The 24,324-nt window shown below is 34.8% G+C and overlaps 1 protein-coding gene across 3 annotated transcripts in view; it reads left to right on the forward strand.

The window, feature by feature from the left end:
• Window positions 1-1,312: 1,312 nt before the first annotated feature.
• Window positions 1,313-24,324, forward strand: part of LOC138712084 (sodium-coupled monocarboxylate transporter 2-like) — a 48,929-nt gene continuing 25,917 nt past the window's right edge. For 2 of the 3 annotated variants that reach the window (XR_011335632.1, XM_069843477.1), the window contains exons 1-5: window positions 1,313-1,427; window positions 9,207-9,422; window positions 16,409-16,568; window positions 18,037-18,154; window positions 21,499-21,566. Coding sequence is in view for 2 of the 3 variants with exons in the window: in XM_069843477.1 (XP_069699578.1) it covers window positions 9,214-9,422; window positions 16,409-16,568; window positions 18,037-18,154; window positions 21,499-21,566 (555 nt within the window). In the remaining variant the exon portion in view is untranslated. The remainder of the gene's footprint in view (window positions 1,428-9,206; window positions 9,423-16,408; window positions 16,569-18,036; window positions 18,155-21,498; window positions 21,567-24,324) is intronic. The other variant, XM_069843478.1, reaches the window with a different exon arrangement.

A 24,324-nucleotide genomic window follows, 5' to 3' on the forward strand; every position in this document is an offset into this window, starting at 1 on the left:
AGCAGAAGGACAGTGTTTTACACATACCAATTTTCATTATTGTACAAGATACAGTAATGGAGGGGGAAAAAAACGTTGAATATTTCTAAACATTTTACTGCTGTAAGCTGTACCTACCCCCTTAAGTTCGCTCAGCATCATTTCATGATTGACGCCTGCCAGAATCTCGTAAGCAGTGACGTACGCAGAATTTTTCAAGGGGGAAGTCATAAATAAAATCGTTTACAATTTTATATTTGAGATATTTTCCAGTTAGTGTATTATTATTATTATTATTATTATCATCATCATCATCATCATCATTATCATCACCAAGCAAACATGGTTTCTTATATCAGGTTTATGGTCTTAAGGCTTTCTACGCAGTGATGAATCTGAAAATAGAACGAGAATGCATTTAATTTTCACTGAAATTTTAATCCACACCTGGGAAACGAGTTTTCAGATATTTAAACGTTAGTTAATAATAAATATGAACAAAGGATAAAACACCAACATCGTAAATGCTCGAGGTTTGATAATTATTTGGTCAATATTTATTTTAATTTTGTCACATAAAATACTACTAATACTACTAATTATAATATTTTAAACACATAATTGTTGTGTAAATTACTAAGTAAATGTAATAATAACTTCTCTCAGAACAAAGGAATGTAGGCTACTGCAATTCAATAAAAATATTAATCCCGATATTCATTTCTTTGTAATATCGACTGTTGATCAAGAATAAAGATCGATTCTTTGCTGCGTATCCATATATAAAAGCCACTAACTGTGGTTTCTTCACAAGCCGCGTCTCGACTTCGCTTTAGAAATCACACAAGTATTGAAATCTTGACCGCGATTTAAAAGATGCGACTTGGAACAACGATTTCGTCTATGTTTTAGAAATCAACCCGTAGACTACTAAAGTAATATTTTCATCTACATGTCATTTTGTACCCCTTACTGGAGTAATTTCGTTTCATGTGAATGTTTCGTACGCTTCAGTATTTTTGTAATAGATATATTACTTCTGGCAATAAATTTTGTCTTCTTCTGTGCAAAATGTTTCATAGTTCTACTAGAAGGTCAACTTGAACATTGTGGTATAACGTTGAAGTAAATAATCTCTTGTGTGAGAAATAACTGTTCGTGTTCTATCGACTTGCAACTTGTCTTATCGTTGTTGTTGCAAACAATGTCAATCACAACTTTCTACATACATTCTCTTTCTTATAATCCATTTTAAAGCCTGGAAAAACGATTGTAAACCGGTTTCTGTTAATAATCGCCTAAGTACCGTTTCCTTAGTCTCGATAAACATAGATACAACAGGCACCAACACTTACCACACTTTTTTCGGACACGAAGACTGAATGTCACAACATACTTATTGACTCTAATGTGCTTACTCGTAAGTTCTGAACCAACTATTATAGCGTGTGAGTATATTTTCTATGATAGCATTTTCTTCATCATCGCCACGTGCTACATATTAATCTACCACAGCTTTCAAGTTAAATTACTGTTATTTGGTGAGTAACAATATAGGGTAAAGGTGCCTAATCCCGTGATTAAATCTCAATTGACTGCCATGGAGTTGTGGTCTCTGAATTTTAAGTTTTTGAAATACCTAACAGATGCCAGGAGATGTCTTCTTTTCAATTCTATTGACTACCCGCCTTTTGAATAGAAGCAGTCGACTGCAGAAGCTTTCGTTCAGTGAAAGATAACACTACTCAACAAATTTGAACTTTTTTTTCCATACCATTAATAAAATAGGCTGATCTTAACTAATTTGCATGCGCTGAACACGAAAATGACAATGAAAAGTTCGTAACACGTCACGTTTTTGTGTTATACATTCATACTTGACACATTGAAAAAATAGGATTATTGATCTATTAAAAATTACTTTGTTCTCATTTTTCCTAAGGATAGCTTAGATATGATAAAACTGATACATTAATAACTGACCAGCTATTAAGGCTATTAAAAACCACCCTTCGTGCAATACAATAGAGAAAGATAAAAAATATCTTCATTTTTTTCTCTTATGAGAACTGGAATTTTCTCTTTTTAAAAACAAGCAATAATGCCAATCGTCGCTGGATCCCATCTTCCTTGATACCGTTGCTCCATTGTAGCAATATCTTTGTAAAATCACTCTCCCTGTTCATCAGTTACAGTCCCCAAGTTCTCAGGAAAGAAGTCCTAATGTGAATGTAAGAAGTGGATCCTCAGTGACATACTGCAAGCCATTTTTTTTGTAGTTTCTTAGTAACGTCTCTATTAATTGGCGATAATTTTCTGTTTTGTGATTTTCTAAAAACCGTTTGGCGACAGATACAAAAGATTTCCATGCTGGTAATTCCTTGGGGTTAAGTCTTTTCTCAAAAATGCTCTCCTTCAAAAGTTTTCTAATTTGTGGACCGACAAATATGCCTTCTTTTAATTTAGCATCACTGATTTTAGGGAATAGAGTCTTTAAGTATTGTAAGGCTTCTCCACTTTTATCTAGAGCTTTCAGAAAATTTTTCATTAGCCCTAGTTACATATGCAGTGGAGAAAGAAGTACTTTTTCACGTTGCACTAGCAGAGAATATTTTAATATTATGCTGACAGGAATATAACCTTGTCTGATAGGCCAGTTCTTCACTACATAATGTTATGCTGTTGCTCGACTGTCCCACAAACATTAAAAACAACATAACTTAGTAAAACCTCCTTGTAATCCAAGCAACAAAGCTATTACTTTCAAATCCCCACAAATTGCCCAGCGATGTTCAATAGAATTTACTGTATTCAATATTAGTAACATGTTTTCATACGTTTTTTCATAGTGTCTGAATGTTGGAAGGTTTTGTATTACCATTGTGCAATAAAACTGATTTTAAGGTTGGTTTTATATTTGAGGTAAGAATTAATATAGCACTATAAAAATGATATACTACTGTAGATTATAGTCAGCTTAGTCAGCTGAATCAATGTGTATGATTATTTAAACATTGTGAGACAATAACAATGCTACAGGAGCTTTCTCATTTTCGGATTTATTTTCATATTTCTCTTTCCTGGTTCACTCAACCAGCGATGCCAATGATAAATTGTGAAAATTAATTCTATGAATGAAAATAGTTCGTGGAAAAAATAATAGAAATAAATTATAGAAAACATCATTATAATTACAACAAAATAATAGGATATATATTTAACTTAGTTACTGCTGTTTTAGAAATATAAATAATGAGAGATAATTGTGTTATAATTCAATTTAGTCAAATTAAATTTTGTATTGAAATCAACTTTCAGTTTATTTTGTTTATAATATATTAATATGTTGTAAGCATTCCTGTAGTTACACAAGTATTTTCTATGGAATTTGTCACTTAGGCCCTTTTTCTATGTTGTAATTTCTTGGTTAATCCATATTAAAACAATATACCATGACTTTAAAGTTTTTTTTCAAATACACGTTCGTTTTCTGAGAAGTTAATTAGGATTATTGTAATATCACGGAATTAGGAAGCCACTATCACGGAATTTGGATCCCTGTCACGGATTTAAGAGCCACTGTATAACAGTGAAGTATCATATATTTTATATCAAACTTGTGAAACTTTTGACGCTGAATGTTGTAAAAACTGTAGCTAAAGGTCCAAATAACGTCATTTAGATGTTATTTGAAAATTTTTAGTACAAGTTTGGCATAAATATAGACTTTATTAAATATGTCACGGAATTAGGCAACCTTGCCCTACTCAGTTCTTACCTGGACATGGCAAGTTTGGTAGCTATTTCGAACGGTTCAAGATAGAAACAGAAAGTGGAAATATTTGTGCATATAATGACTCCCTGCAAACTGTCCAACTTTTGTTATTTCGGTATCACAAATTTTAATTACAACGTTTTGAACTAGTTTGTCGATTAGATAGGTGCGACACCAAGTACTACCCACCGTTATAAGTGTTTCGAAATAAGTGCTGTTATAAAAATTTTATAAGATATGTGAATTATGTTCATCAAAGTTGTAATCTGAACCCATGCTACTGTATAATTTCTCATAATTAATGCATTTCAAAATGCACGTTTTTTCTGGAAAACTATTCAATACGTAGTAAAATGGTATTCTTTGCTCCGGTATTCTTAGAAATACAGTATGTACAGATCTTTATAAGTGTTTTATTTCAGTTCTAATTTTGTTTTCCTGGCTATCTCTCTTTCTACTAATACCTTAGCTTCTCAAATGTTCCAATTTTTAAATTATTTCACTTCTTTGCAATTAAGCCAATTCTACTGCCATCATTTCATTTTTTAAAAATCTGCGCTTAATACCCATATTTCACTATCAAATCCAAATACATTAATGTATTTGTAATGTAATATCTATTATGTATTTATATCTAATGTCTTTTTTATGTCGTATGTATGAAACGTCCACGTAATATGTGGATAAATACGTATGTAATTTCTATGTAATATATTTTTGTATGTCATATGTGTGTAATGTTTATGTACTATGTATTTTTTTCTGTCGTGTGTACATTAGCTATGTATTCATAATATTCAAATTCAAATTTATTCATAATTTACATTTGAAATGGTATATTTGAATAGATACCCAAAATGAGCATATTATGCTCGTGCTCGCGTACAGTCCAGTAGCGCCAACATAAATTTTACAGACATCAATAATAATGCTGATAATAGAAATAATAGTAATAATAATAATAATAATAATAGTTAGTCATGCCTCGTCTCGGTGGACTTGTCAGTGTGTGCAATACTAAAGCCTAGAGCAGTGGTCGTCAGCACTCGCTGAAATGGGTAGAGTGCATAGAGGGTAAGGAACATGATATGTTTACACTTAGTCCTTCGCCTTATCCCACAAGAGGAAATCTTGTCATCAGGTATGAGCCGTTGCAACAACTAAAATTTATGCATATAAAGCCGAAGCTTCTCACGTTAACACTTTATGAGCTACATTTGGTGGCATACGCATACGCGACTCTTTGGATGAATTATTTTTCGAACTTCACTCAAATGAAATGCGAACTCATTCGATATCTTCAACAATTATTCCAGGTCTTCCACTTCTTTTTCTGTCATTTACCATGATTTTTTTTGTAAAAACCTTCATGCTGTTTGCAGATGGTGGGTATCACTTATAATATGTTATTTTGAAGTTTCTTTGAGTTTCTATTCCGTCATGATATACCAAGCTATGCATTATGTTTTGTACTGTATCTCCATTTTTCCGAATGAACAAACTCAGGGCGTTGCTATAGAAACTACCCACATGTAGCGGAATATAGAGAAACGTTCTGAGTTAAAATTTGCAATGAAGAAATCCTAAGTTGCTGTCTTTAAATATTTTTGTGTTATTAATGACTGAATTCCGTCAGAGACTTTAAAAATACGGAGTATTTTTGCACAGAGTTTCTCTGTCATTTACCAATAATAATGGTACAGTTCTCGCCTATCTTAGACGACCTCACTCATACCACTCTGCTGACATAACAAAATCATACGGGGCATGCCTGTTAGTTATGCGGCGTTGTCACATTATGACCCTGAATTAGTCCAGCCACTGACGCAAGTATGATGTTTTTTTTTTAAATAAAGAAGTTACTAGTTGTCTCTTGCGGCAAGATAAGCTGACCTTTTTTACCCGGGCTGAGGCCTTCTATGTTTGGAAACGCTGTTATAAAGCAATTCTGTTATCGGACGCGGCCAACTTCATAACATAAACGTCAAGAGCATGTTGACATTACTTCTTTCGCTCCTTTCCCCTGAGCTGAGTTCGTCAAAGTTTGGCGAGTACAATTCTTAAGTAATGTCCTATATTCCTGAATAAAACTATCCATATGTTCTGAATATCTTCGTATATCATCTATGATTTAGAAGACATCCTTATCCTTATATATAGAAATACTAAGAAAGTAAATCCTGATCCATTTCGCAAACAGCATAAATTGACATAAAAGTCCCAATTTATTTCTTCAAAATGAGAATAATTTACGTTTACAATTCTTAAGGTGAAATATTAAGGTATGTATCCACGTTTCGTCCTGAAATCCACATTTTCCAACCAAAAATTATGAATTTTTTTGTACACAATTAGTGTTCTTCAACTAAACCAATCCAATTAAAAAATACATATTTAAGCTTTTTGAAAATTAAAAAAAAAATAATAATCACAAAATTAAAAAAAAAATTTGAAACGCTCTCATCCCGCAGCAAATGACACTAGCAAGTTCCTTTTTGCACAGAAATGTTAGTTTTCATCCCCTGATTGTGTTGAACAACGATTATTAGTTTAGTCAGCTTAGTTCAAGAATTATAATTTATTCACTGAAAAATAAGATGTTTATTTTCATAATAATCAGAAAAAAATTTTTTCCTCTATTTTTTCATACAATATTACAAAAACCACATAACTTACAACATTCCTCATTTCATGAGCTTTAATTTGGTATATAAATGACTTCTGTATTTCAATATTTTGTGCATTTTATATTGTTTTGAATGCTGAAAAAGTCGAGATTTTTTTTTTGTAATAAACGAAGATGAAAGTTTGGGAGAACATACATCTTTTATTTAAAGAGATATGTTAAAGATTCTTATACCACAGCATTCACCATTTCATTAGGTTTAATGCCATGTATGAATGGAACTATTATTTCAATTTTTGAGGTTGTCTTTGTGTTTTGAAATTCTGAAAGCGGCGGCTTTTCTTTGTTAAACAGTGTAGGTAGAAAGTTTATACTTAGTATGTGATCACTTAATTTATCAGTAGGTAACCTTTTGCAAATTATAGCATCGTTATTTACTTTAAACTTCTATTTTCTTAAAAATTAAGTTATATCTAAATTTTTGGTTTATATTTTTCAATTAATTAGAGAAAAATTGTAGCATATTAAAAAAAAATAAAATTTGTGAAATTTCAACATACCCATGCCCCATGCTGACTCCCAGGTTTCAGAATCCTCCTGCTACATATGTAGTACCTTCTTCATGAAGTTTCTTGTCTTCATGAGTTTTCTTCGCTGCCCTGAGTCTTCTCCGCCGTTTCTTCTGCTCCGGTGTACTTTGAATCATGCACTTTCTTATTCTCACAATGTCACTCTTAGCTACACCAGCAACAGAATATTTCCCAGGACTAATATTAAATTTCCTGAGAATATTAACCTGTGTTTTGTTGCCACAGTTGAAATGGCAAACGGCGTCCATTACTCCTAATCTCAGGGTATCGAGGCCTACATATGTATCTTTTGGACACCTTCGCCATATCATGCCATTGAACGATTCGTTACAATTCTGAGTCAGGCCATGGAGACATTTGGACAACATTTTCTGATCTGTCAGCCTTTCATAAACAGGCTTGATTGCTCTCATAATTTCAATGGGCAACCCTGGCTTATACTTATACAAGTGCAATTCATTTTTTGCTTTGGCACGATTGAAAGAACACCAGCTGTCAACACCCTCCGGACACTTGCTATGGAAAGGCTGGTTCTTATTTGCTGACAGATGAAAAAATGTTGCCCATATTGCTTTGGACATAGCTTGCACACTAGTGGTATTTCCTCGCAAGGCTATGCCAAAGTAATTTTGCAACTTATCGATGAGGCTGCTCGTAAGTTTCCCCTTCCCTCCCAACTTTTTCTCTTTGGCTAGTTTTCGAAGAGCCGTCCCTAATCTCTTCTGATAGTGTCCAACGCACACTAATTTGTTTATAGTTTTTCCATTGTATGGATTTGTTTCTACCAGTACCCTATAACTTTTTGAGTCCCCATCACCATAAAAATCCACATACTGGAGCCCTCTCTCTTCCTCAGAGCGGAGAAAATTTTTTTTGGCCCCTTCTGATTCCATATTGGGTGCTGAACCACTGTAATTTTTGGCACAGTTCCTGTTGTGGTCTGCTTTCCATGCAAGATAAGCTGGTGATGTTTTACCTTCATGGGAGTGAAGTTTACATCCCACGCAGCTTCTTGACATGACTTCAACATCTACCACTTTACCACTGTCAACAGAAATTGCTGCCACAACACCTGACAGAGAGGAATGGCCACGTCGTTGCGAAGTCCCATCGATAGATACACCACACTCCATACCTTTTAATTTTCTCACTTCCTCAGCAGCAGATTTCATGCTTTCAGTTGCTAGTTCTGTGGTGGCAGTAGCAAGAGCTTTAGTATGTTCATGATATGGTGTTGCATTGGGAGGAGGAGGTAAATTCATGATAGACGAAAATCTAACAGCCTCACTATGTCCACAGCCTACAGATCTCATGGCATATACCAATCTTCTGTTTATTTCTGGAACTTGCCCTTGCCTTTTTGATGTTGGGAAGAATTTTGATTTGTAGCCACAATGTCTACAAGTTAGGAAATGCTGTAGTTTCCAACCAAATCTTTGTCGTTCAGAAATATTCACTGTCACAGACCCACATGTGAAACATCAGGGGCAAGCTAACACTGATATTAAATTTTGAAGGCAGTCTGAGTCGAAAATCACATTATAATTATCACTAACATTACTATTATCTATGTCACAACTTGAGATTTTAGAGTAGGAAGAACCACAGACTTCACTTACATTACTATTATTTAGGCCTACACTAGAACTATTATTTACAGTACTATCGCTAATATGTACAGTAGTATTACTATTTACAGATTCAGTTTTCTTCGTAAACCTGTTACCATGAAAACTTCTCTTCCTTTTTCTTCCACTTCGACTACTAGAACCCATTTTCACACTGAAATTAGCAGCCAAACTTCACACAAACAAACACACGCTTTGAAATTATGGAAGCTGACATCTTTGTTGTTGACACAAACCAAAACAGTGTAGGCCCTACCATCTGTTGGTGAATGTGTGTACTACGTGAAGAACTCAAAAACCGCGTTATTTAAGCTAGATTTAAACCAAAAATAAATTAAGAAATTGGCGCTGGACACAGAGCTCGCGCCACGCCTCCTGCTAGTGAATCACGTGCGCGCCCGTCCCTTTAAATGTCCGAATAGGGCACTTCTGGGCGGAATATGCGCATAAATGATAGAGATTTGGAAACTAGAAGAATGTGGCTTTCATACTATGAAAAAAACGAAAGATGGGAAATTTCGAACAGAAACCCCATTTTAAACGTGGATACATACCTTAATAATCTGCAATAACACTCGATTGAAACATAATACTCATCTCCTCCATAGGGTCTTAATGAATTCTACATCCGTTCAAACTGATGGACTACAGCGCCTCTACCTGGGATGGGCGGACTATACTGTGTTTAGCCTGATGTTGTCTTTGTCAACACTCATTGGCATTTATTTCGGATTCTGGGGTAGGAGAGAAAACACACCACTGGAATACCTACACGGAGGCAGAAAGTTGAATGTGACACCGGTAATTGCCTCTATGACAGTCAGGTTTGTAACACTTCCAAGGTTAAATAATTATTATGTCGTGTTAAACCCAACTCGATTTTTTATTTGTAGCTGATATTATTAGTAGATTTAATCCGACAATATCACTCAGCGGACAATTCTGAAGAAAATCTATGAAAAACGATGATTATTTAAGTTTTAAATATTGCATTCAACATTCCGAGCCATGAGAATGATACGTTAAATCCGGATATAGGCTTAGTAAACCTCTGCGGACTTGCATATTACGTTCACTATGGCCGAGGTCCACTATATCCGAAGTGCCTCTCCTCTAACCTTAAATGACAGAAATGAATGAAATTGTGAACAAGAAAATAAAATATTTAATTTTTGTGAAATGGATTATACTGTATAGGCCTACTGTTAGTCACAGTTGATTTACTTTAACTATGCTGTCGACCCACGTCCGCTTGCAAAAGACCGCGTTAAATGGCACTTATAATAATTCGCCTTATCTTCCAAAGAAAACACACCACTTTACGCTTTGATAATTTTATATAGTACATTCACTGTTGGAACACTAGAAACAGACTGATCAGGTAGAAATGACAAACGCAGTTAAGGTGTGACTGCGTACTCAGCCTTGGAATTTCACGGGTCACTTAATGGAAACTGGGAGGGGTTGATGGAGTTTGAAAGCCATCGAAATCTTATCTTAATTTATATTCTGGACATAATGTTCGTCCCATTTTAATGACGAAGGCAATTTCATTTTCCGTTGTTTCGATGCTATCAGTCATAATGGAAATATTTCTGAGAACAAAAGGCAACCCTTTGACGGTGGAGAATTAGAAATAACAGTAGAGTGCCTGAGAACAGAATGTCAACTCTTCGACGGTGGAGTGAGGCAAGTCGTCACGCGTCCACTGGATTTACAGTACACCTCAGAATTAGAAATTGTCTAGAAATTAGTAATCCTACCTTTGTCCTTTGACTACAGAAGTAAGAAACTTGGAATGTTGTTCTCAATACATTTTTTTTTTTCAATTTTATACAAGAAGTTCTGACTTCAAATAAGAATTTGTCAGGATACAACTCAGGTAACTTCAATTTTTAAGGTTCACTATAACCGAAGCGAGGGTTCACTATAAACGGAAATAGTAATGTACTTTTTAACGTATGCGGGTCAAGAATAAGGCCGGGTGCACAAAGAATGAGACCCGTCGCGGCGCGGCGCGGCGCGACGCGACATTTTGTCTGTTGGTACTTGTCTCCCATTGATTTCTTATGATGCGATGCACACAGAATCAGACGCGACGTGACGGTTGCTAGGAGACACAAGGAGACACGAAGAGACAACATCGAATGACTGCTTGAAGTTCGTCGCGAGGAGACTGTATGATAGCTGCAGTGTACTGCGCATGCGTTAGTAGTGGCTATGATTGCATGCTTTCATTATCTACAAAAAATACTATTGTTGTGTAGTGCACTTTATATATAATGGAACTCGATGCAGATAAATTAGTTATTTTAGTACAGGAAAAATACGTTCTGTACAATCTTTGAAACAATATCACGACAATAACGTGGTTTCTAAAAATATGTGAAAAATTGCAAATGAGATGAAAGAACCAGGTGAATAATAATAACACTGCGTAACAAATTTTAACTTTTTTTTTGCGCTGGACATGTGATACATGTTTTATACAGTAGCGTGCAAATTAATCCGAACACGACATATTTTTACATTTTCTGTCATTGTTGGCCTCACAGCTGCTCATACCGCCTTAATTGACATCTGTAGTACGTGTAATTACATTGTTGAAGGTCTGTCATTATTATTTTTTTATAATATGTGACATTTTGCCTGTCGTTTTGTACTTATAAGCATTTCAGTTGTGTTGAAGAGTTAATACTGCAATCCTGTGTACATTCTGTCGTGTTCACAAATGGATGCAACTCCACGAAAACGGTCTAAAATTGTAACATTAGCAGAGCATTCTTCTATGACACAGAGGCAAATTGCTGCAGAATGTCACATCGGTTTGGCTACTGTTAATTCGATCATAAAACGATACAGGGAGATTGGATCCATCATACCCAAGAAAAAAGGAAACTGTGGCCGGAAAAGGAAGACTTCACCTGCAGATGATCGTTTAATTGTCAGGAAAAGTAAATTAAATCCTAGACTAACTGCTGTCGACTTAACCCGCGAGTTAATGACTACCACTGGGGCGAATATTCACGTCACAACAGTGCGGCATAGGCTTTTGGAAGCTGGACGAAGGGCTCGTAAGCCTATTAAGAAGCAACTGCTAAACCCTGTTATGTGCAAAAAACGCTTAATGTGGGCAAAATTACATCAACACTGGACAGTGAATGACTGGAAGAATGTACTTTTTTCCGATGAGTCTCATTTCGAGGTCCACGGCCACCGTGTTTCTTACGTAAGGAAAGGATCCGAAAAAGTAACAGCAGCTCATCTCCAACAAGCACCCAAATACCTCCCTAAAGTAATGTTTGGGGATTGTTTTACACATGAAGGGCCTGGAGCATTAATACCTATCAAGGGAATGATGAATTCTGACAAATATATTCACTTAATGGAAACCAGAATCGTACCCCAGCTGCAAAAATCATTTCCGGATGGCAGAGGTATGTTCCAACAAGACCTGGCACCATGCCATACATCTCGAAAAACTACAGAATTGTTCAACAAGAAGAATATTCAGGTACTCCCCTGGCCAGGCAACTCACCCGACATTAACCCCATTGAGAACTCGTGGTCAATTTGCAAAAGAAGAATGCAAAAAATGGATTGTTCTACAAAGGAGAAGATGATTTCTGCCCTCATTGGTGTATGGTTTCGCGATGAAGAAATGAAGAATATTTGTGGAAAATTAGTGGAATCCATGCCAAATCGTCTCAGAGCTGTTATTAGGAACAAGGGAGGCCACATAGATTACTGAGGTATGTCTCAGATCCTTTTTTTTGATCCCGTTTGAGTGTTTTCGCATAAGTAATTACGTTGTTCGGATTAATTTGCACGCTACTGTATAATTTGAGCCTCCTGAATACGAATAAGACAATAGAAAACAGGTGTTGGTTACGGTTTTTGAGAAATTTTGGAATTTATATCTATTAAAAATATTGCTTTATATAATGGCAATAAGGTTAAATATTCACTGTTCAGAAGATTACAGCTTTCTTTTTCTGCATTTTCTTTTACACTGGGCATCAGGTACATCACGAGCTGAAGTACAACAATAGTCTGCTAGCATATTGGTACTCCACTGTCCTTGGTATCTTTTTTCAATAGTTGAAATGTCTTGGTGAAAGCGCTCACCATCCTCATCACTCAAATCGCCACAATTTTATTCTCGGGAAAAAAGTTAAGATGAGAGTGAAGGAAGTGAATGTTCAGGGACATTTTACAACCAATAGTTTCATACGTCAACAGTAAATTTTTCCAAGTTCTTCATAGTTCTCACTTCTACAGTTACCCAGAAAATTTAATACAACCTCCTTGAATGCAATCCAGACATATCTCTCTTTTCCTTCCAACAAAGATTGGAAGTGATTGTCCTTCATTATTTCTCTAATTTGTGGGCCATTGGAATTCCCTCTTTTATTTTTGAATCACTAATAGCAGGAAATGTTATTGAATGCGCGCTGGTTTAAGTCCTCAAGGGGGAAGAAAGTTTCTCATGAAATTTCGGCCAGTGTGTGGGACCGGTGCCCACCCCCCAGCATAGTGATGCATTTGGGGAGCTACGATACGTAGCGAAATCCGGTTGCGAAAGCTCGCTATAACGGCTGGGGGATCATCGTGCTAACCACACGATATCTCCATTCTGGTTGGATGATCGTCCACCTCTGCTTCACGGGCTGTAGAGCCACGGATTATTAAAAGCAGGAAAATTTTCCTGTATATGTTTAAATTCTTCAGTTTTATGATTCATCCCCTAAACAAAATTCTTCATTAACGCTAATTTAATGTGTAAAGGGGGTAAAATTACTTTACTTTGAGGTACAAGGGGTTGATGTTTATTATTTTTCTTCTCTGGCTCTAGTAATTGTCGTTTTATTTTATATGTGCTTATCTCTAGCGCGACTGTCCCATTCGCTCACAAAGCAGCAAAATATTGTGTAGCCTAAATGCATTCCAAAAAGCAATGCTACAACCTTCAAATCCGCACATATAAACCATTCGTACTTCGAATATTATCATTAAAGCACACTTTAAAGAAATACACGTCTTACACGGAATACTAACTCCACGGAAATCTCCTGATAAACTGAAGCGACTTCATACGGCGAACCTGTTTCTTCCCTTCCAAATGGAACCGAAAAGGGCAATAAAACAATTTCCGCTTCTAGAAGTGATTTTGACAGGGTGGTCTATTGCAAAATATAAACTAGTGTAATGTAATTAAAGCTCACAGTGAAAGAAATACACATCTCAAGTAAAATCAGGTAAACTCAAGCGAATTCAAACTACGAACCTGTTCCCCCCTCCAAATAGACTCGTAGAAAGGCAATAAAATAATTTCCCTTTCTACAAGTGCTTCTAACATGGTGGCCTACTTATACTAATATTGTTTTCACATAATGGGTCTTCACATTTGTAAAACAAAATAGTTACACACGAAATACGGTGATTTATTTATTAAAATGCATAGAAAATGAATTATATTGTGCATTTCGAAAACAACGCTAGATGGAACATTTTGCTTGTCAGTTTTAAATTCAGGAGGTCTAAATTAGTAAGAATTTGTTAGTTTTATGTCTGGCGCAAAATGGCTGTTGACCAGTGTAATTTGTAGTAAGCCTAGTTCTCTGCTCTATACTATCACTCATTATTGATTTAATATATTATTTTTCTTTAATGTGAGTCGTGAAGTAGTCATAAACATAAAAATTACGTTTGTGCAGTACATTTAATTTTAAGACCTTCAATCATAGGGGAGAATCGGGTAGTATCGGACAACGGGTAATATCGGACAGTGAGTTTCTTTCATCTACCACACGATGATAGTACCTGATTGACATAGTTACGTTTCTGTGATGTCGCATAGAGAAACGTAACCATGTCATTCAGGTACTACCACATGGTGGTAGATGAAAGAAACGCACTGTCCGATATTGCCCGATGTCCGATACTACCCGACTCTCCCCTATAGATTTTTAGGCATATTAAGCGTCCTTAGGAAATAATAAGTAAATACAATAGAATTTTTCATATAGACAGTCCACTTTTATTTATGACATTTTCTAGCCTAGGCCAGTTTTCCAATCCCACAGCCAGCAAATCAGTTGTCGCGAGCAGACAGTTTTAAGCTGTCGCGAGGCGTTGTAAAGCAAAACGTAGCGTCGCGCCGCGCCGCGCTGCGCCGCGTCTGATTCTGTGTGCACCCGGCCTAATGATTTAGGTTCACTATAGCCGAATGTTCACTATAACCGAGTTCACTATATCCAGAGTTGACTGTATTACCAATTGTGGCTAATGAAATTGTTTAGTAAATCAGTATTAACATACCAGATTATTCAATTCAATCAGTGTAAGGTATTCCTTTTAATTTCCAGCTACAGTAGGTATGTAGGGTTAATATTTAGCAAGTAGGATGCAGTGAGAATAATGGTCAAGACTAAAACTAAACAGAACGCACGAAAAAAAGAGAGATTACACTAAAGCAAAGAAGAAAACAAGAGAAACAATGAAAGAAAGGAAGGATTGAGACAAGGGAAAACGAACAGGAATATAGAAGAAGGATCTCGTGAAAGGAAAGAGATGTAAGGAAATAAGCAAAAATAGCAAGAAAACAAGACACTACGCAAAAAGAAAAAAATAGATTAAATAAAGAAGTAAAAGAAGTAAGGAAGAAGGGAACAGAAGAAGTAAGGGAAAAAGATAAGTTAGGAGAAAGGAGTAAGAAAAATAAACAAGGAAATGAAGTAACTATAAGGAAACAGAGGAAATAAAGGAAAGAAGTAAGGTAGAAGGGAAGAGAAGATATAAAGAAGGTAAAGAAATAAGGAAGAGTTAACAGAAGAAGTAAAGAAGGAAAATAAGTATGGAAAAAGGGAACAGAAGAAGTAAAGAGAAAAGGGAAGTTAGGAGAAAAGAGTACGAGAAATAAACATGAAAATGAAGTAATTAAATGGAAACAGGAAATAAAGGAAAATATGTAAGGTAGAAGAAACGGAAGATATAAAGAAGGAAAAGAAGTAAGGAAGGAGGGACAGAATAAGTAAAGAAGGAAAGGAAATAAGGAAGAAGAGAACAGAAGAAGGAAAGAAAATAGGGAAGTTAGAAGAAAGGAGTACGAGAAATAAATAAGGAAGAGAAGTAAGGAAGATGGAACAGGACAAACAAAGAAGGAAAGAAGTATGAAGGAAGCAACAGAAGAAATAAAAAAGAGAAGAAATAAGGAAAAATTAAGAAAGGAAGAACAGAATAAATAGAGAAAGAATGGGAGGAAAAAGGTACAGAAGGAATAAAGAATGAAAAGAAATAAGGAAGGAGGAACAGAAGAAGATTCGTCAATTGCCTAATTGTGTTTGTCTTCTTGATTCAGCTTAAGGTCTTAGAAGCAATATTGCTGAATGATAGCATACTTGCAGACCACGGTGACATCTGGACTATTTACAAATTCTGATGTATTGCGTACGTTCGGCAGCTGCAAAAAGACCTTCAGAGAAGGTCTAATACCTGGAAGTCGTTTTATTTCCTTTGTGCTGTATTTCAGACACTACGCGAATCGCCTGTACCGAATTCACATCAAATTCTACGTCTTTCTCATGTCTTTCTATATCTCGGAATTCCGACTGCCAATACTAATATGCCAACTTGGATTGTCTTGTTTCTTTAATTCTGTCTGCATGTAACTTCCAGTTACAGAGTTACTATTCTAACTTAATCATATTTTATTCTTTTCCAAGACTACGTGAGTTTACATTAATATTATATCATATTCAAAGGTACCACGCACTACAGTATGTAAAGCATTATTTGTCTATATCTTCAGCTACATATCTGGAATTACTGTACTGGGAGCGCCGTCCGAAATCTATCTTTTCGGAACTCTGTCCTGGCTATATGTGGGAGGAATGATGCTCATGGGTGTGGTGAATTACTACTTCATCCTGCCTGTATTCTACGAACTCAAAGTGGTTTCAATTTATGAGGTAAGAAGAGCTACATTGTAACTTAATTACTACCAACGTGTTATCTTTAGGCCTATTTAATTCATAGATAAAATATTTTCGTCTTCCCTCTACAAAATGACTGTGAGAGAAGTAGAATAATTTCAAGGGAAACATTGTTCCGAGGCCGGGTATCGATCCCGGGACCCTTCGCTTAGCGCACGAATGCTCTACCGACTGAGCTACCCTAGTACCCCTACACGACACCGTTACAATTCTTCCTTTTATATCCACACAATTCAAATTGACTGACAAGACGCCAGAAACCCAACTCTGAGTGCACACAATTCTGTGTGACTTAATTGTGGCTTTCTGTTAACGTACCTACAGTAACGAAATTATTATACAAATCTGGCTTTCAGGTAGAAGCTCCATGTAAAACAGGCTTGAATAATTTCAAGGGAAAAATTGTTCTGGGACTGGGTATCGATCCCGGGACCCTTCGCTTGGCGTACGAATGCTCTACCGACTGAGCTACCCAGTAACCCTACACGATACCGTCACAATTCTTCCCTTTATATCCACACAACTCAAATGGGCTGACGAGTTCTTCGAAAATTACTGAGGAATTGTCGGCTAACTTTGTCCTTCTCTAGTATCTGCTTTGCCCAGTCTCCCTTTAAAAGGCAACCATCTTATGTTTGATCCTCCAATTAATTAATTCATTCATTCATCCTTTCATGGATTTCTGCTCAAGCGCAGATTTTTCACTGCAAACCCAGCATTCTTCAATCTCCCCTATTATCCGCTTTCCTCCTATTCTCCCCTTGCGATTCATATGTCTTAATGTTGTCTATCATTTCATATCTTCTTCCTCTCCGATCTTTTCTCCAGTTCACCATTTCTTCCAGGGCACCCTACAGTAGGCAGTTTTCTTGGTCAATGACCCAACCCATTTCTATTTCTCTTCCTGATCAGATTCAGCATGTGGCTATTCTTTCTTCATCCACTCTTTCTTGCACAGTTTCATTTCTTACCTTCAATGTCCCATTCACATGCTCCATTCTTCTGCATATCCACATTTGAAATCCTTCTAGTCGTTTCTCTTGACTTCGCCGTAATGTCCATATTTCTGCCTCATACAGTGCCACACTCCACACAAACCACTTCACTAGTTTCTTCCTTATTTCGTATTGCGAAGGTCCGCAGAATAAACTCCTTTACTAACCTTTTAACATCCTGGTAGCACCTCATGATACATCTCAAAGCATATCTCAAGTATCTGAAGCTGTGCACTTGTTCAACTGACTCATTTAGAATTCGCACGTTTTTATTCTCAATTATTCTTCCGTTTTATTTGCATTTAACTTCATCTCATACTGCTGACAACAGTCATTTAGCTCCGGCAGCATGTTTCTTTGTGTTAGCCCTTCTTCTGCTAAAACACCATGTCGTCAACAATCTTATGCATGTCATTGTAGAAATTTATGTCTCTTTCTTTGTGTTCCAGTACTTAGAGCTTAGATTCAATCATCATGTACGAAGAGCAGTGTCATTTCTCTCTACAATTGACCAGATCTTGAGGGTGTCAATGGCTGTTTATGTTACGTCGCTGGCACTTAGTCAAGGCAAGTAAGTTATATATATATATATATATATATATATATATATATATATATATATATTTGTTTGTAAAGAAAATCAAAATGTCAATATCTGAGTCAAAACACTAAAAAAGAAATTCAACATAAATTTCACTACTGTGCTCCAACCACGAGAAAGTCTCTGCGGGATGAAACGCAGCGGGGTAATGCTGTGAATGAATGTTGATGTCATAAGATGTCATAAGGTCACACACGTGGGTACTCGTATCTCTATTGGCTCGCTCTCACAGCACAAACATTAACATTGATACACACATGTTTATACTACCCTAGTTACAAAATTAGACCACTGCTAATCTCCTGGTGTTTTAATCTCTCCATACAGGAAATAACAAATGCAGGAGAGCGCATGGTTTTTAAACTGACGTTATAACGATAATATTATCCATCTACTTCGCTCCAATAGATGACGCAATAGTAAGCACATTCCTTTCACGGTTGATCTCCTGGTTGGAGAACAGTAAATACAACGTTTACAATGGAATTACATAGGCGTAAACAAGAAAAGCTGTGGGCAATTTATATTCTAAAGAGAAACAAAAATGTGCTTATGAGAACGCTGCATCATGATAATCATGCAAGCAACAGGGACGATAAGAAGTCTAAAATGAGTTTGAATCATAATACAACTAAAGCGACTATAGACACACAAATAAGTACATTATACATACAAATCTATCAACAATCATTATTTTCTATCAAACAATTTATGTATTTGCTTACAACACATAAGTCTCGTGGACTTCAGAAGGGCCAAATTACCAAGAAAAAAATTATAATTATAATCTTTCGAATTACTGTAGACATCTCACATTAATAATTTTATATTCAGAGTAATACTAAGAGCTAACATTGAAGACACGCCTTTAACTGGTGATAGATATTAAATGTAACCTATAATATTGTATTAGTGAAGGCCTATCAATGTTATTGTTAAATATGTAATTTATTTCGAAGAATAATATCATGAAAATCCTTACGGTAAAAAGGTAATGTAAATCTACTATGAAATACAGGAGCCCAAACTTTTCCCCTGTGTCTCATCAACATTTAGAGCATGGATGTCCAAACGCCTATAGAACGAGGAGATATTGCACGTCAAGCATGCTTTGCTAAGATCAATAACTTTCCATATAAAATAGGGAAAACGACCTTAAAGAATATGCGAAGCGGGTTGCTTATGCCAGGCGTTATCTCGTACGAGTTACAATTGGACATCTATGATTTAGAGCTATGCATTTGAAATGTCTGAGGCGGATTAAGGAAGATATGTTGAACACAACCTGTAAGTTTTAATTTTCTAGCGAACATATAATTTTAATAAAATATTTTAGAAAAAAATTTTGTAAAAAGAAAATATCTTAAAACAGTGAGAGAGATATTGTGTCAATTTTTCTCACAAACTACAGGGAGGATTTGAAAGAATTTTCTTTTACACATTCTAAAGACATCATTATCATTTTCGTAACTTGAATAATTAATTATTATTTTCCTATTTTAATCTGGGAATTACATATTATATATATATATATATATATATATACTTTAGAAATTAAAAAAATTGCATTAACTTTTCAAATTTTCTCGAAAAAATCATATCTCATTCCCAGATTAACTCAGGAAAATAATACTGCAGTTACAAAAATTAAATGATATCAGTACACTGTGTAAAAAGAAATTTGTTTAAATCCATCATTAATTACTGAGGTAAGTAATGTAATTTTTCAAATTTCGAAAAAATTAATATCTTATTCTCAGATTAACACAGAAAAATAATTCTGATTCCCAAAATTTAATGATGACTGTAGACTATTTCAAAAGAAATTAATTGAAATCCTTCCACTACTTTAGGAGAAAGTGTTTTCAGTTTTTTTCATCAGATTTAAAAAAGAGTCATTAAGATTATTATATGTTTCATACAATATTAAAACTTACAAGTTACCTTAACCACAGTTTTTTGATCTGCTTTAAAAGTTTCGAAACCGATAGCTCTGGAAGTTGATGAGATACTACAGAGGACAGATACATATCCTTCCAATAACAGCATCTTTCCCCATTTGGTTTCTGGGATTATTTTAAGTCCCGCCTGCATTATAAAGCTGAACTACTTAAAAATTTGGAACAATTTAAGTCGGATTTTGAATCTTGTTACTAAGTAACGAAAAACAATGGATTAAGTAATATTGTTTATACGATTGTAGGGATTTCCATTTCGGAATCGAGAATATTTGGTTTCGGATATATTGCTGTATCAGAAGTAACTTATTCGGAATGAAGGCCACTTGGAATAGTAATACTTTCAATACATCATAGCGGCAAAGATTAATGAAAGCGATGATTCTGACATGTTCGTGGACATAAAATATTTAACAGTTAAAGAAATATGACTGTACTTCATTGATACCGTAATGTCCTTCAATAGCATTAGTGTTGTCACGAGCTGCAACAATAATATATTCCTCTAGCAAAGAATCCGCGTGTTGTAAAACAATTAATCCAACTTACAAGGCCTGTCAAGAACAGGTGCAAATGTAACAAAAACACGATCGTGCAAAAAAAAAAAAAAAATATGTAAGGAGGGATCAGATGAATTTCCTTCTACTCGTACATATAGGAAAAGTGGATATGTCTTCTATGCATAAAACGTCACTGGAGTACCAATTGAATTAATGCAAAACTCATTGCCTTTCCTGCCTCAATAATAACGTAGAGATAATTCAGACGTAAATCTACAACAGATATTGCAAACAAAACCAAATGACAGACGGGCGCCATCTGGACAATATTTGACTGGTACCATGACCATTTTTCGGATGCTGACGACTTTTAATTGGATGGCGTTACGCAATAATAGACCAACTGACAATTTGAAAAAAGAAAGAAAGAAAGAAAGAAATTTGCATAAATCTGAAGAATGCGATATCTGAATTTTGCTGCTATTTATAAAAAAAATTCGTTTATTGCATAAAATTCATTTATTTATTTTGCTTTGAATTATTAATTCAACTGCTGGTCTTTTATCAAAAATCGGTTAGCCTTTTTTGGTATTATCTGTGAAATTTTTGTAATAGTATGAACGTTATAATACTTCTTGTCTAAAGTGTTTTATAAAAAAAAACAGATTTATTTTAATGGCCAATATCTCGAAACAGGTTTCTGGCGCTTGGTCTCTTATTACGTAACTCCGTCCAATTAGAGGTCTCTTTCGTGGACCTCGAATGCGTGCTGTAGAACTGACATAACGAAGAAAATATGAAACCCTCAAATTATGTATTTATTGTTCGCTATAACAGAATCTCTCTTAACAGTTATAGGTGTTGGAGTAGAAGTGACATCCCCAGCTGTCTCAGTTATTTGTATCATATACACCATGTTGGTGAGTTTTCAACAGTTTACTTACACAACAATCTTAGTATATTATAGTTTTAAATCAAGGTAGGCTACAGGCTTGTAGAAATGGAAGACGGAATTTGAATTGAAGCATTATATTAAGTTAAGTCTAAAAATTGAAGTTATATCCATGTTGAAAATATAAATTTCAAAATATATAATACAGTCCATTTCTTGTGCTGCTCTGCAGATGGAAAGTTTGTTGTGGAGATGGACACACTTCAGTGAGGAGCTTTAGTTTAGTAATATCTCGTCGTATATCTTCTTGAGATATCGAAACATTCATTAAATGTTAAAAAAAATGAAAGTAAAATAATTTTCACTTCCTGTTTTATTTCACTGTCATTAATAAACAAACGTGGATAATATACTTAAAAAAATGTATGGTCACTATCTCAAGGTTGTTTTGTAATTCCTAAATAAAAAAAAACTGTCATCTGAAAAAGAAATAGAAAAAGCTCTGAAGCCTTGTAAAGACAATAAAGCTTCCATTGAAGATGGACTTAATCCCTTTCCACATACTGGAGCAGATATGGCACATACCTGTTTCATATTCATGTAACTTATAATATAAGCATATATTTAAAACTGCATACTGAGACAGATATGGCACACTGTCAGGAATAACTGGATTTGACCATATGTGCCATCAGTTGAGGAAAGAGAGAACTAGGTACTTAAGATATATGAATATAAAACCGGTGTGTGCCATATCTATCCTACGCGGTAAGGCATTAACACTAAATATTTCATAATATGTTAAAGTCAGAGTCTTAAATTAAAGATTTTATATTTACTAAACATAATAAGGACAGGAGAATATTCGCTACTATCCTGGCAGAAAGCTGTTGTCATACAAATTTTCAAAAATACAAACCTGAAAATGTTACCATAACAGATAAATTCTGTAGGACCAAAAACTAATTTTACGTACAAAACTGAATGATTGTGACAATTATAAAGGAATGTCTTCTCAAAACTTTATATAAGCTAAAATATTTACATGTATTATAGCTAGAATACTATAAAATCTTTATGAGAATTTACTTGGCAAAGAACAAAATCATTTCCGAAAATACAGCTCTTGTGCTTATGGCTATTTCACCTTAAGGTGTTAGGTACAGCTTACAGCAGTAAAATTTTGGAAATATTCAACATTTGTTTCCTCCATTACTGTATTGTGTACAATAAAGAAAATTAGCTTGTGTAAAACACTGTCCTTCTGCTATATGAAAAAAATTACGATTTAAAAGAATTATTCACCTCTTTTTACAAAATTCAGTTCACTGTGCAATGATGAAGTGTTTCCCACATAACTCAACAACTATCCAACATTCTGTAATGAAATTTCTTGTGTGTATTAATTAATGTCATATCTACAATACGATGCAAGATGACTTCTCTATCCTTCATAGATTGTCTCACAAAAAAATAAATTCATTTTACAAAATGGTCAAATATCAGTATTTTCTTCTAGCACAAAATAAAAAAAAATTATTTATTAAGGAATATAGTTGAAAGAGTAGGATATTTTAAACATGAATTCCAGCAATAAAATAAAAGAGAGAGAGAGAGAGAGAATATGAAAAGGTTAACAAGTTTATGAATTATGCACAGTGAACTGCACATTTTGAATTTTGAAAAAATATATATAAGTATTTTTTTAAATCGATTTTTTTTTTCACATTGCAGAAGGTCAGTGTTTTACACATACCAATTTTCATAATTGTACAAGATGCAATAATGGAGGGAAAAAAGTTGAATATTTCCAAAAAAAAATTAATATTGTAAGCTGTACTTAACCCCTTAAAGCTATAATCTTAAAATCATAAAGAATTTAATAACTTAACCCATATGGCATTTTTTAATATAAGAAAGGATTTTATCATGTTGATAGGAAGAAGTTATTATAAATGTTAGCAAATGATGAAACTCTAAATGAAATAACACATAAATTTTTCCAATCTGAAATCTAATGTAATAGCAGTAAAAATAAAGAGCAGGATTTTCTGATTGGAAACCTATAAATTGTGAAGTCCGACAATGCTACCCTTTATCACCTCTCTTGTTTGACATTTATATTAGTGCCATCATTATACACTGGAGACTAAAAGTTCATGGAAATATAATCATCTCCACAATCTTCGAACGTAGACTTTCGCGTCCGGCGTCAATTGGGCGAAGCCGTGGTCTTGCAGCTGTAGACAAAATGTCTGGAGGTAATATCGCCAGTACAACACTGCCTCTTAGCTCGGAAAACATTCATCCCAGCTATCTCCATAGTAATAATGACTTACATAACCTCTTGTACGCAGATATCAAAGTTCTTATCGATAACACAGAAGATGAATGACAGTAGGGTACTCGATTCATCATTTTAATTTCGCAAGATTTTAACTTGGCCAATATAGAAAACAAAAAGAAACGTTATTACCTTTGAAAGAAAATTATACATACGAAGCAAAATTTGAATTAACAATATAATATTGGAATTTAGGTTATAGGCCTACCAGACTTAGGTTCCTTGTCATGTATAGAATATAAAAAATAAGCGAGCCAATCCTCCTGCTAAGACGGCTGCATGCTCTGATAGCGAATGTGAATATATTAAATATCCAGTTATTTTTGTTTAAAACATTTAAATGTGTCACATTAGATAATTTTATTATCTAGTCAAACACTCGTAAACGTCAAAATGACGAAATGGCTGTATTTTAATCAACAGTAAGACGTATGTCGTCCCG

This window comes from Periplaneta americana, chromosome 13, assembly GCF_040183065.1.
Source record: "Periplaneta americana isolate PAMFEO1 chromosome 13, P.americana_PAMFEO1_priV1, whole genome shotgun sequence".
Taxonomy (NCBI): Eukaryota; Metazoa; Arthropoda; class Insecta; order Blattodea; family Blattidae; genus Periplaneta; species Periplaneta americana.